The sequence below is a fragment of the Anomaloglossus baeobatrachus genome, chromosome 3, assembly GCF_048569485.1.
Source record: "Anomaloglossus baeobatrachus isolate aAnoBae1 chromosome 3, aAnoBae1.hap1, whole genome shotgun sequence".
Lineage (NCBI taxonomy): Eukaryota > Metazoa > Chordata > Amphibia > Anura > Aromobatidae > Anomaloglossus > Anomaloglossus baeobatrachus.
Genome location: NC_134355.1, coordinates 160,713,917 through 160,728,239, shown reverse-complemented (window position 1 = coordinate 160,728,239; position 14,323 = coordinate 160,713,917). Strand labels below are relative to the sequence as shown.

Here is a 14,323-nt window from a genome sequence, read left to right as displayed (position 1 = left end):
AAAAGAGTATTCAAAAAAACCAACCACCAAATAAACCATTGCTGGAGGGAGGTAAACTAATAGATATTATATATCTGAGAGATACTGTATATATATTGGTTAATTTTCGCTTTCAACTCACACAGTACCCGGCAATCATACAGAGTATCAATTTATTTTAGTTATATCGGACAGCCTAAAGACATCCTTTAATATGTATATTAATTTGTCAGCAGGTTTTTGCTATGTAATCTGACAACAGCCTAATGTAGGGGAAGAGGCCCCGATTCCAGTAATGTATTAGCTTTCTTTGCTGTGGATCTAGCAGAGCTGAGAATGTGGAGCCCTGTCTAACCCTGTCCACACCACTAATTAGTAGCTTTCAATGTACATTTGAATATTGTGAGAATGCTGTTAATCAGTGGTGTGGGTGGAGTTGGACCAGGAAGCAGATTGTCCTTTAGAGATAATCTTCTGCGTATAAAGCACTCATTGTGTTTCAACAAAAAGAAAAAAAATAAATAAACAAACAGTCTAGTAAAGTGAGTGACATTGCTGGAATCCGGGTCTTATTGCCTACATTATGATGTTTGAGGATTACATAACAAAAACCAGCTGACAGATTCCCTTAGAAAAAAAAACAAAAAAAAAAAACAACAACTTCATTGGAAAGTAAAAATTGTACTTTGCACCTTATTGTTTAACATAAAGTACCTGTTACAAATGAGATGCATGTCCGTCCGCTTCCTCTGACATTGTCTGTTGCTGCATTAGATAAGAAATTAGAAAAAAAAGGATACAGCCTTAGAGCTCCATGATTTGTGCCAATTGCAAGAATCTTCTGCACGGGATCAAATGCCATTGAGGACGGCTCAAAGGGAAATCCATGGCGAACAGTCTATCCACAAAGAAACAAGAGAAATGTTAGTATCTTGTGAAACTCTATCCTATATAACTAGATATATACATATATAGGATCCGTCAGATTTTATTGTGAGACATTGCATGTAATAGATTATACACATGGTTCACATATAAAGCATTAAGGATCCAACGTTCAATACCAAGTCCAATCTATAGGCATATAGATACAGAGCAAGAAGAACTAAAATTGAGATATATATCAATTTGTTGAAAAATATTCAATATAAAACTTATTTTTTAAATTTTTATGCACGCTAATTATTTGCCTAGGCGTCCAGGGGGCGGTACTACTAGTGATTGACAGCTCTCTCTGTAAGCACAAGCGTTATTTGTGCAACAGCTGATTTAGTAAATTTATCACATTTTGGAATCACAGGCAATCAAAGGAAGAAAGCCTGTACTAAAGGTCTGACGAAAATATTCCTACATGTTGTCACAGCTGGTTCTATTACGGTACATTATAAAACTTAGAATTATCAATATTAAAGAAAATTACATGAATGTATTACCACTAGTGATAAAAAAAAAATTAAAAAAAAGGGGGGAGGGGGGGGCGCAATCACGTTATATTTACCGAGTCTCCTGAGTGGCTGTGCACTGCTTTTAGGCCGTTCATACTATTTCTGGGGCTACTCATTATCCTTCATGCATATGCCCCGCTTCCCCCGCCTACCAGCAATCCCCGTGTCTCTGGTTGCAGTCAGACGCACCTCCACCCTGTGCGACAGCATGTCTGACTGCTTTCAATCAGCGATGCTGTCTGCGTGTCCATATTGGTGTAAAAATAAATGAGTAAAAAAAAAAAAAAATTGGCATAGGGACCCCCCCCATATTATGATACCCAGCACAGAAAGCATACGGCTACAGGAGGCATCTCCCAATTGTGTGCTTATCTTGGCTGTGTATCAAAATTAGAGGAAATGCATACAGCTTTTTTTTTTTATTTTTAATTATTTAGTAAAAGAAAAAAAAACAAAAAAAAGTGAAGCCTGCAGCCAGCCAGCATTGTAGAAACTATTAGATGCAACAATCCCAGAACTTTACACAGCTCATCCTGATTGCCTTGGTGTGGTGGCGAATCGAGATAATAAGGGGTTAATAATAGCTGAGACTTAGATTAGTAATGGGAGGTATCTATGAGACCCCCCCAATTACTAATCTAAGTGAAAAGAAATAAGCTAAAAAAAAAAAGTTTATTTGAAATAAAATACAAAAAAAAACCCATGCTCTTTCGCCCCTTTATTAACCCCCAAAAAAACAGGTCCAAAGACGATTCCAGCTCTGCTACATCTGCACTGACAGCGCGTGGGCACAGAACATGACCACCCACTGTGAGCTTCAGGCAGAGACTGAGCCACAGCTTTGAGTGGTGACATCATTCAGGTTATTTGCGGTCACAGCTGGAAGTTCCCACGGTACTCCACCTGTGACCACAAGTAATCTGATCTCAGGTGACCTCACTGAATTGAGTGACCTTAGTTCATAGACCTGCATCTCCCAGCAGAAAACTGCAGGTTTTTTTGCCAACAGATGCAGATTTGGTGCTACACCTCCTGGCAAAAAAAAAAAGAAAACAAAAAAAAAAAAAAAACATGCATCACAACACCATGCGGTTTTGATGCAATTTTTTTTTTGCCAGGAGGTATAGATTGGGTGCAGGAATATGGTGTAAAAATTTCAGCATCAAATCTGCATCCCTTTGCCCAAAAAAAAAAAAATGCACAAAATGGTTTTGAAGCCGTTTCGATGTGGTTTTCTGCCAGGTGTAACTTTAGTGCTGAAATGTCTGCACCAGCTTTGAGCACCAGATTTGATTTGCACCTCCTGGCAGAAAAAAAAATAAAAAATAAAAAAATATTTGCACTGAAATAGCATTTACATATTACATAGCAAAAACCTGCTGACATGTTCCCTTTAATAATGTTAGAAATTATTTTTTTGTATCATAAAAAAAATAATATTTAAAAATTTTCATCTCAAGACGAACTGCTTAAAAAAAGTTATGCAATTTTCACACTTTACATACTGGACTCCTCCTTTCTGCTCTGTACAAAAAAAAAATAATTTTTCAGCATTACCATCACAGGAGTACAATTACAGAGGACACGTCGATAAAACAGTAGGTAACGGATCCACCATTCATAGTCAATAATGGTCACAGCTAACCTCTTCCTCCTTCCTGCCTTCACAATGGCCTTTCCACAGGGCCACATTCTCAAAAAATACTTCAATACAAACCAACAAGAGTCGGAAGAAGTCTATGGCTACAAAGAGGAGTCTAATGTTAGGCTTTAATGCCAGGGTGAAAAAGGCAAAAATTGATAATGGGGGGGGGAGGGGTGGGGGTTGGAAGGAATATTTGTTTTTCATTAAATAGGTGGTAGTGAAACTTAAGAAAAAAAATACAAACATCACTAGGTTTTAAGAAAATATTATAATATATATATATATATATATATATATATATATATATATATATATATATATATATATAATTCAAATGTAAACAATAGGTCATTTCCTGATGAACTCCCCTAAGGGCTTTCTACATTTAATTGCATCAATAATTCAGTACAGTAACAAAAGTAACTGACAATATGGATATTGTTTCAAGCATAGGCACAAAGCATTACCTGCTAAACATCTACAATTTATTCTGATCCTGGTAAACATGCAGGCAGCTCCAACATGTCCAGCACTAAATTATATTATGCTATGGATATGGAGCTACTGTACCACTTCTAGCCTTACAGTAGATCTACATTAGGCAGTTTATTTCACAAAGCTATTTCATTATGGCAAAAATCGACAATGAAAGGATCAACATCCACTTGGCTGCAGTTTTGAAGCTGCTCCCTCCATCATTCTCAGAAATATCTGGTGCACTGAATGAAAACTGCAATCCATTAAAGAGGATACAGTAAAGCATCTGTATGAACATGGAGACAGACAAAACAATGGAGAATGCAAGTAATCAGCCAAATCCAGGAACAATGGGGTGGTTTGAGGAACCAGAGAGCTTCTTACAAATCTAATATGCTTGCAGAAATTACTGAGAGGCTGAACGCCATCAAAAGAGGATCTATCTACAAAAGAGGAAAGAAGATGAGGTCAGGAAATTACAGGCCTGTGAGCCCGACTCTATACCAGAAAAGATCTTTGAACAAATTATTAAAACAGCATGTAAGTACCTGGATAAGAAACCAGTAATTAACCAGAGCCAGTATGGGTTTGTAGCAAACAAGTCATACCAGACTAATTATTTCCTTCTATGAAGAATTCACTAAAGCGGGCTTTACACACTGAGATATCGGTCCCGATATCGCTAGCGTGGGTACCCGCCCCCATCTGTTGTGCGACACTGGCAAATCGCTGCCCGTGCCGCACAACATCGCCCGGACCCGTCACACTACTTACCTGCCCGGCGACGTCGCTGTGACCGGCGAACCGCCTCCTTTCTAAGGGGGCGGTCCGTGCGGCGTCACAGCGACGTCACTGAGCGGCCGCCCAATAGAAGCGGAGGGGCGGAGATGAGCGGCCGGAACATCCCGCCCACCTCCTTCCTTCCTCATAGCGGCCGGGAGGCAGGTAAGGAGAGCTTCCTCGTTCCTGCGGTGTCACACATAGCGATGTGTGCTGCCACAGGAGCGACGAACTACATCGTTACTGCTGAGCGATTTTGCATGTTTTTGCAACAATGCAAAATCGCTCATCGGTGTCACACGCAGCAACATCGCTAATGCGGCCGGATGTGCGTCACAAATCCCGTGACCCCAACGACTCCGCATTAGCGATGTCGCAGCGTGTAAAGCCCCCTTAAGGCTATGTTCACAAATCAGTTTTTTGGCATCAGGCAAAATCCGGCGTGTGCCTGATGCAACGGATCCGGCGCAGAATATGCAAAAACGGATGCGCCGGATTCTTTTTTTTTTTTTTGACGGATCCGGTATACTGAGATTTGGCGTGATCGCACATAGGTCATTTTTGTAGCGCCGGTCACATGTGCGATCTCGGCAAATCGTATGTGCGATCTGGCGTGTTACATCGCTAACGAGATCACTAGAGATGTTGCAGCGTGTAAAGCACCCTTTAAAGGGGTGATCCAATACTAGGACAACCCCTTTGATTTCATTGTTTCCCCCTCGTCTCGCTGCAGTACCGTTGCCCTTCCAGTGGCGTCCAGACTCGCGGTGCCGGTGCTCACATGGGGTTGTGCCGTCACGTGAGCACCGTGTCCATTCAGCGCTGGTTTTTGTCTCCCCACCTTTGGACCACAAGTTAATGAACAGGAAGGGAGTGCTGTGGAATATATTGCCAGAGCATTTACAGATACATTGAGTATAAGAAACAATAGACTGGAGATGTGTTCAGAGGTGACTGTACAGGGAGAAGCAGGAGGTGAGCTCTGGCCATCACCTACTGTGAATAGTGGATTCTTTGCTATACACCAGAGATGCGCTATCTGGCATTATCCTGCCTACGATGAGAAGACTGAAACCAGTAGGTCGTTGTCTGGTGACACTAAGAATACTTGTCCCCAGCTGTACTTTGACTTCATTGAGAAATTCCATGTACACAGACCTCAATGTAACTAATAGCATGCTTTTTTTAATTGTAAATCTTGCGGGGAAAAAAACCCAAACGTTTCAATAATAATGCAAACCAAGGGAAATTGTTGAAGTCTAGACAATATTCTAGGTGAAAGGGACATGCGTTTTCATACTTTTGTTTCCTTTGGTGCGTATAAGAAGCAATAAGTTACTTTTCATCAGTGTGCAAGACATGATTTTCATTTATCTATGGCCTTTGCGTCTGTGTTTACCATAACTAAAGCACTTTTAGCAGTTTTCACTTCAATGGAGGGGTTTGATATGCAAATTGGATCAAAAACTGCCATGTGAACAGATCAATAGGCTGTAATACAATAGGTGGGTATTTTCTTTATTAAAAGGGGTATTCCCATCTCCTATATGCTATTACAATATGTAGTAGGTGTAATAATAAGAATAATGTTAGCAAATACCTCCAATTAGAAATGTAGTATAGCTCTCCTGATTAGCTATGTCACTTACCTCACGTACTTCAATAGGACCTGCGTAGTCCATGTGTTCCCCATCCCCCTCTTCCTCCGCCTGTACAATGTTTTGAAGACTATTAAATACTGCAACGAATGGTGAGTGTAATCCTTTCATTTGTTCCACAATGGATCACCTCGTAACCATGGATACCTAAGGTCCTGCAATGCCCTGAACATGAGGTAAGTGATATAGTCAATCAGAAAAATTATACTACATTTCTAACTGGAGGTATTTGCTAATATTATTATTAGACCTACTGCATATTGGGATAGGATCTGGAGATGGGAATACCACTTTAATAAAAGTCTATGAATAGAAAAAAAAATATATATATCTATACCACCAAAGTATTCCACAGCACTTTATAAAGTTAATTTATTATTTTTTTTTTTTATTAGTTGGATCTGTATAGAGGTCTCCCCTCCCCCTCTCACCAGTCACACTAGTGCATGACCACCACATGATATACACGTGACTGGCAGCAGCCACACTGACTAATGCTATTCATATTTTCCCATATATTTAATGTGAGCTAGAAATATAACGACTGCGCACCAGTGTGTATGGATCCAAAAGCCAAGACTGTATTTCTCATCTACTGTAGAGTCAATTACCATCTAGCATTTATCTAATAATACATGTATTGTGCACAGATCCAATTACATTGCACAGCTTTGGAGGCCTGTAACGCGTTTACTCATGGAGTATCACATTTTCCTTCTGTAAAGGTATAGAATATCACAATATTGTGATGCAGCGCTCTATACATCATATCTTGTCCAGTAAGTGTTCTACGCAGCGAGGATTGACAAGTCAGATTTTATCAGCCATTTGGGCGAGCTTTTTGTTTTAAAGTCCAACAGACATTTTTATAAAGCCTTATCAAATTCAAGACTGACCGCTGTTAAAAGATCAATGACGGCAGTATAACGTGCAAATGCTAGCAATAAAAAAATCTGTACACCGGCCCAGAGGGAGCAGTAATGTATGGATACAAGTCATCTGCAGTACCTCCATTTTTGTTTGCACTGGTTTTGATAAATGAGGCATATTATTGGGCCTCCGGTATACTGATGCCCCGTCCCCCTGACTGACTTCATTCACTCCTGCTGGACTGCACATGGTCCGGAAAAGCACAGGTTGTTACATGAATCATGGCGAGCTTTAAAGGGGTTTTCCCATCCCCAAGATCCTATCCCTATATGTAGTAAATGCAATAATAATATTAGCAAACACCTCCAATAAGAAATGTAGTATACTTCTCCTGATTAGCTATGTCACTTACCTTATGTTCAAGGCATTGCAGGACCTTAGGTATCCATGGTTATGAACACTAGCAACTAATTAGCTGTGACTATGCGTGGTCGTAACCATGGATACCTAAAATCCTGCAATGCCCTGAACATGAGGTAAGAGACAGGGCTATATTAGGAGAACTATACTATATTTCCAATTCGAGGTTATTGCTAATATTATTACACCTACTATATATTAGAATAGGATCTTGGAGATGGGAATACCACTTTAACGTGTGTTGTTCATTGACAGCATTTGCCATGAACACTGGAACTTTTAATGGACGAAAACCAGCATTGTAAAGAGGATATGCCAGTCCTGTCGGCTCAAGATGTATCATACTCATTTCCATGCCTTCCCAACCCGACGAATGGATATGTTAGCCGGCAGGTCACACACAATCACACAATAGATGTGATCAGTCAAATCGGCCATTCATCATTGTTGGCTCAGTTTTCAATTTCAAAATTAGTTGCCTAATACGTTGGTATAAAAGCATAAAATTGTGAATATATATATATATACATATATATATACATATATATATATATACATACATACATACATACATATATACATATATATATATATATATATATATATATATATATATATATATATATATATATATATATATATATATATATATATATATATATATATATATATATATATATATATATATATATTACATACACACACAGTACAGACCAAAAGTTTGAACACCTCATTTAAAGAGTTTTCTTTATTTTCACGTCTCTGAAAATTGTAGTTTCCCATTGAAGGCATCAAAACTATGAATTAACACATGTGGAATGAAATACTTAACAAAAAGTGTGAAACAACTGAAAATATCAGTCTTATATTTTAGATTCTTCAAAGTCGCCACCTTTTGCTTTGATTACTGCTTTGCAAACTCTTGCCATTCTCTTGGTGAGCTTCAAGAGGTAGTCACCGGAAATGGTTTTCCAACAGTCTTTAAGGAGTTCCCAGAGATGCTTACCACTTGTTGGCCCTTTTGACTTCACTCTGCGCTCTAGCTCACCACAAGCCATCTCGATTGGGTTCAGGTCTGGTGACTGTGGAGACCAGGTCATCTGGCGTAGCACCCCATCACTCTCCTTCTTAGTCCAATAGCCCTTACACAGCCTGGAGGTGTCTTTGGGGGTCATTGTCTTGTTGGAAAAAAAAAAAAAAAGAAAAAAAAAAAAAAGAATGATGGTTCAACTAAGCGAAACCAGATGGAATAGCACGCCGCTGCAAGATGCTGGGGTAGACATGCTGGTTCAGTATGCCTTCAATTTTGAATAAATCCCCAACAGTGTCGCCAGCAAAGCACCCCCTCACCATCACACCTCCTCCTCCATGCTTCACGGTGGGAACCAGGCATGTCGAGTCCATCCATTCACCTTTTCTGCGTCGCACAAAGCCACGGTAGTTGGATCCAAAGACCTCAAATTTGTACTCATCAGACCAAAGCACATATTTTCACTGGTCTAATGTCCATTCCTTGTGTTCTTTACCCGAAACAAGTCTCTTCTGCTTGTTGCCTGTCCTTAGCAGTGGTTTCCCAGCAGCTATTTTACCATGAAGGCCTGCTGCACAAAGTCTCCTCTTAACAGTTGTTCTAGAGATGTGTCTGCTGCTATAACTTTGTGTGGCATTGACCTGGTCTCTAATCTGAGTTGCTATTAACCTGCGATTTCTGAGGCTGGTGACTCGGATAAACTTATCCTCTGCAGCAGAGGTGACTCTTGGTCTTCCTTTCCTGGGGCAGTCCTCATGTGAGCCAGTTTCTTTGTAGCGTTTGATGGTTTTTGCCACTGCACTTGGGGACACTTTCAAAGTTTTCCCAATTTTTCGGACTGACTGACCTTCATTTCTTAAAGTAATGATGGCCACTCTTTCTTTTTGCTTATTTCTTGCCGTAATATAAATTCTAACAGTCTATTAACTAGGACTATCAGCTGTGTATACACCAGACTTATGCACAACACAACTGATGGTCCCAACCCCATTTATAAGGAAAGAAATCCCACTTGTTAAACCTGACAGGGCACACTTGTGAAGTGAAAAACATTTCTGGTGACTACCTATTGAAGCTCATCAAGAGAATGGCAAGAGTGTGCAAAGCAGTAATCAAAGCAAAAGGTGGCTACTTTGAAGAACCTAGAATATAAGACATATTTTCAGTTGTTTCACACTTTTTTTTGTTAAGTATTTCATTCCACATGTGTTAATTCATAGTCATGAAGATAAAGAAAACTCTTTGAATGAGAACGTGTGTCCAAACTTTTGGTCTGTACTGTATATACTTTTTCACATGTAATCTGAGAGCAGCATAACATAGGGGCAGAGACCCCGATTCCAGCGACGTATTACTTAGTGGGCTGTTTAGTGTAGCTTTAATAAAATCACTGATTAATCAGCAGTAGATCATCATTACAGGACTACTTTGAGTGCTGTCAGGTAGTCCAGCATATTCATGAGTTCTGTATAACTGCTTGATCTGCCGCAAAGAAAACATTGATTTTTATCAAAATGACAGCAAACAGCTCAGTAGGTGACATCACTGGAATCAGGGTCTGTGTCTCTACATTATGCTGCTCTCAGGTGAGGTAGCAAAACCTGGTGACTGATTCCCTTTAAACATTAAAACGAGCCTCACTTTGAGCCACTGCACCTAATATTAGAGAACTGTACTCTCGGGAAAGGCCCTACATGCATCTGATCTATAGCCCACCCTGTACCACTGTAAGCCGTAAGCATAATGAAGCAGGGCCGTCATGGAGTATTTCTATGGCCCCTATCGTCTCTCCAGGTAGCATTTCTGGGACGTGACTGGAGCTAGCACAGGGGCTATAGTGATGGCTGTCAGATCTGTACCACAGCCTTCAGCTCCATCCATTTACAGAACGATGACCCCTTTTGTCACTGTAATGGCTGCTATTAATGGTTATAACATAGCATCCCAAAGGGAGCTGGAGAAGATGTGCATCTCCTGACCTCCATTACCATGACTCAACGGGAAAAGGCAGCGGTGATGTTCTGGCTGCCTTGGTTACCAGGCTCCTCGGATCTGTCAGTCCATTGATTAGATATACAGACAGATGCACGGGAGGTTCAGCTGTGTACACAACATTGCATTACGGTCTAGAGTCTGTCCAGAGCAGATCTGCTTCACTGCTCTAGAAATCAGAAGCAAACAAGCAAGGATCCAACACTAATACCACCTCACAAGTGTGTAGAAACCAACGGAACGCGTCCTTCAGAGAGAAGCCATCATCTTATCTGCCTGCCATGTGTAATCAGCTGTGCCATCGGCCTGCACGTCACTTACCAAGCACTAATGACCATCTCCACCCTTGTTATACCTGACCAGAGTCAGCAGATAAAGCGGCTACTACACTGCCCAACAACTGGCAGGAAAGCGTCCGAGGACACCCCAAGACAGGCCAGCGTAACACCCTGGGGAGGACACCGGAGGACCAACGACATACACGGGAGCCAGCCTGACAACAGCTGACATTACAGCCATCACAAGGGGGAAACTGGCAGGAGGAGGAGTGAGGGGAGGAATTGACAAGATGGGGGGAGCCTGATCTCAGCAAATACAGCCCAAAAAGCATTGTAAATGGTGCAGAGCTTTCCCATATGCCCTTCAAGCCACCCGAGGACAAGACCAGCACAAGATGCCACAAAGGACGAGCAGAGCCTGGGAATGGGGAGAGGACAGAGAACAGACGAGGATATGTATACAGTGCGCTCCACCCTCACACTAATATATACAGTGTGCTTTACTAATGTTATACACAGTTCACTGCAGCCTCATATACACAAGATTACCAAAAATTGACATGACACGGGGGGGGCCCTGCGCAGGCATGACACGGGGGGGGCCCTGCGCAGGCATGACACGGGGGGGGGCCCTGCGCAGGCATGACACGGGGGGGGCCCTGCGCAGGCATGACACGGGGGGGGGCCCTGCGCAGGCATGACACGGGGGGGGCCCTGCGCAGGCATGACACGGGGGGGGCCCTGCGCAGGCATGACACGGGGGGGGCCCTGCGCAGGCCAATAGTTATCATAATGCACCTCTGTGTCTGACGGCAGTTGCTTGCTATTTTGGAAGTGTCAATTGGCCCCTTTACCTTTCAGGCCTCTGTGCAACTTTACAGGGTGCACAAATTACATGCAGTGAGTGTCAGAAGTGATAGATACACACACATACATGCTTCCCTCTGAAACATCCCCCTCCAACCAATGTGGGCCTGCTATACATGAGATGGCCATCAGGCTGGGGGCCCCCCAGGCTCAGCACAGGGACGTGGGGGGGGGGGGCCGGCTCAGCACAGGGACGTGGGGGGGGGGGCCGGCTCAGCACAGGGACGTGGGGGCGTGGCCCGGCTCAGCACAGGGACGTGGGGGGGGGGGTTAGGCTCGGCACAGGGACGTGGGGGGGGGGGCGCCAGGCTCGGCACAGGGACGTGGGGGGAGTGGCCCGGCTCGGCACAGGGACGTGGGGGGGGGCAGGCTCAGCACAGGGACGTGGGGGGGGGCAGGCTCAGCACAGGGACGTGGGGGGGGGCAGGCTCAGCACAGGGACGTGGGGGGGGCAGGCTCAGCACAGGGACGTGGGGGGGGGGGCAGGCTCAGCACAGGGACGTGGGGGGGGGGGGCAGGCTCAGCACAGGGACGTGGGGGGGGGGCAGGCTCAGCACAGGGACGTGGGGGGGGGGGCAGGCTCAGCACAGGGACGTGGGGGGGGGGGCAGGCTCAGCACAGGGACGTGGGGGGGGGGCAGGCTCAGCACAGGGACGTGGGGGGGGGGGCAGGCTCAGCACAGGGACGTGGGGGGGGGCAGGCTCAGCACAGGGACGTGGGGGGGGGCAGGCTCAGCACAGGGACGTGGGGGGGGGCAGGCTCAGCACAGGGACGTGGGGGGGGGGCAGGCTCAGCACAGGGACGTGGGGGGGGGGCAGGCTCAGCACAGGGACGTGGGGGGGGGGCAGGCTCAGCACAGGGACGTGGGGGGGGGGCAGGCTCAGCACAGGGACGTGGGGGGGGGGCAGGCTCAGCACAGGGACGTGGGGGGGGGGCAGGCTCAGCACAGGGACGTGGGGGGGGGGGGCAGGCTCAGCACAGGGACGTGGGGGGGGGGGCAGGCTCAGCACAGGGACGTGGGGGGGGGCAGGCTCAGCACAGGGACGTGGGGGGGGGGCAGGCTCAGCACAGGGACGTGGGGGGGGGGCAGGCTCAGCACAGGGACGTGGGGGGGGGGCAGGCTCAGCACAGGGACGTGGGGGGGGGGCAGGCTCAGCACAGGGACGTGGGGGGGGGGCAGGCTCAGCACAGGGACGTGGGGGGGGGGCAGGCTCAGCACAGGGACGTGGGGGGGGGGCAGGCTCAGCACAGGGACGTGGGGGGGGGCAGGCTCAGCACAGGGACGTGGGGGGGGGCAGGCTCAGCACAGGGACGTGGGGGGGGGGGGGCAGGCTCAGCACAGGGACGTGGGGGGGGGGGGGGGCAGGCTCAGCACAGGGACGTGGGGGGGGGGGGGGCAGGCTCAGCACAGGGACGTGGGGGGGGGGGGGGCAGGCTCAGCACAGGGTCGGGGGGTCTGGGGGGGATGAAGGATGGTGCGGTGGTGGCTGATGTGACTCGGGGAGGGCCTCCTGCAGATGATGACAGTGCCAGCAATAAATGGGGCTCATCACTATTCACCTTGCAGAGCTGGAAGTGCTCGGACTGGAGCGTCTCCTGGATGTCCGCCTCCCTGGTCCCGGGCTGGGATGCCGCGGTGGATGACGAGGAGGAGGACGCGGCCGTCAGCCCGTCCAGCACCTTCCTGAATTCCTTAAATTTCCACATGGTCACCGCTTCTCTCTGCCTCTGGGTCCAGCACCTCCTCCTCCTCCAGATCCCTCTCTCCGCTCACCCCCCACCTTTCCTCTCCTCCTCCCTTCTGCCTCTGCTCGGTGGGCGCCCCGCACACAGGAGGGTCCTGGGGCTGCAGGTGATGTGGACGGTGCGGAGGGGGCTCCTGCTGGTTATCGGGCTCTCCAGACGACACAGCCCCGGGGCGAGCCGTACACCGGGAACCTGGCGGGAAGAGGCGACCATCCACTGGTGCCGGTCATGTAGAGATCCCGGGTGTGGGCAGAGGTGCCGGCCTCGGTGCTTGTGTACGAGGATCCCTGTCTCCTGCCTGTACTGCACTGGAAGTGACAGCCGCTGCCGCCAGCAGCTCTGCCCTCCCCTTCCTTCCTCTCTTCTCCGGCTACTCCCCTCCCCTTCCCTCACGGTCACATTTTCCTGTTTGTCAGCGCTGCTGCCTCCATATTAGTGCCAGTCGCCGCTTCCCTCCGTGTAATGCACTGCTCCGGTAAAATGCCGGCGGTGCAGCCTGTGCGCGGGGATCGCTGCAGCTCCGCGTCCTGTGTGATGAGCTGCACCTGCCGCCTGTGCAGCAGCCCCGCCCTCCTGTCACTACTGAGCGCCACGCCCCTGCCCAACGGTCCCGCCTTCCTGCCAGTGCCGAGTGCCCGGCCCCACCCACCTGTCACTGCTGAGCGCCCGCCCCATCCATACGGGCCCGCCCTCCCCTGTCAGTGCCGTGCATCCGCCCCGCCCTCTTCAGTACCGAGCGGCCGCCTCCCCCTCCCGCCCTCCTGTCATGGCCAATACTTCGCCTCCTCCCCGCCCTCTGTCAGGTGCACGCCTTCTTCTCCCGCCTCCTGTCATGTCCACCCCTTCACCTGCTGCTCTGCTCCTCCCACGTCTGCCGTTCCCTACAGTGCCCATGACCCGCACAGGCTCTGTCATACTGGCCGCCACAGGCGCGGCGCCCTTAGCCCTGGATGTGACGCGGCTCAGCACTGTCATGGTGCAATTTTCAGTCAGTTTCAGCCATTGTCTCCCTTCTGATCCCAGTGTCACTGTGTGGCTGTGACATGGGCCATTTTCCTGTCATAAAACACTGGTAAATGTGTTAATAACTGCAAACACCCCGCCATCCATGACCAAATGCCAGACCCAGTGCAGAG

General features: G+C 47.1%; 1 protein-coding gene across 3 annotated transcripts in view; it reads right to left on the bottom strand.

Moving 5' to 3' along the window:
• The window catches only part of STXBP5 (syntaxin binding protein 5), a 611,224-nt gene extending 597,471 nt beyond the window's left edge, over positions 1-13,753 (bottom strand). For 2 of the 3 annotated variants that reach the window (XM_075339550.1, XM_075339551.1), the window contains exons 1-2: positions 13,002-13,753; positions 780-877 (exon numbers count right to left, since the gene is read on the bottom strand). In XM_075339550.1, coding sequence (XP_075195665.1) covers positions 780-877; positions 13,002-13,148 — 245 coding nt within the window. In that variant the 5' untranslated portion in view covers positions 13,149-13,753. The remainder of the gene's footprint in view (positions 1-779; positions 878-13,001) is intronic. The other variant, XM_075339552.1, reaches the window with a different exon arrangement.
• Positions 13,754-14,323: the final 570 nt, after the last annotated feature.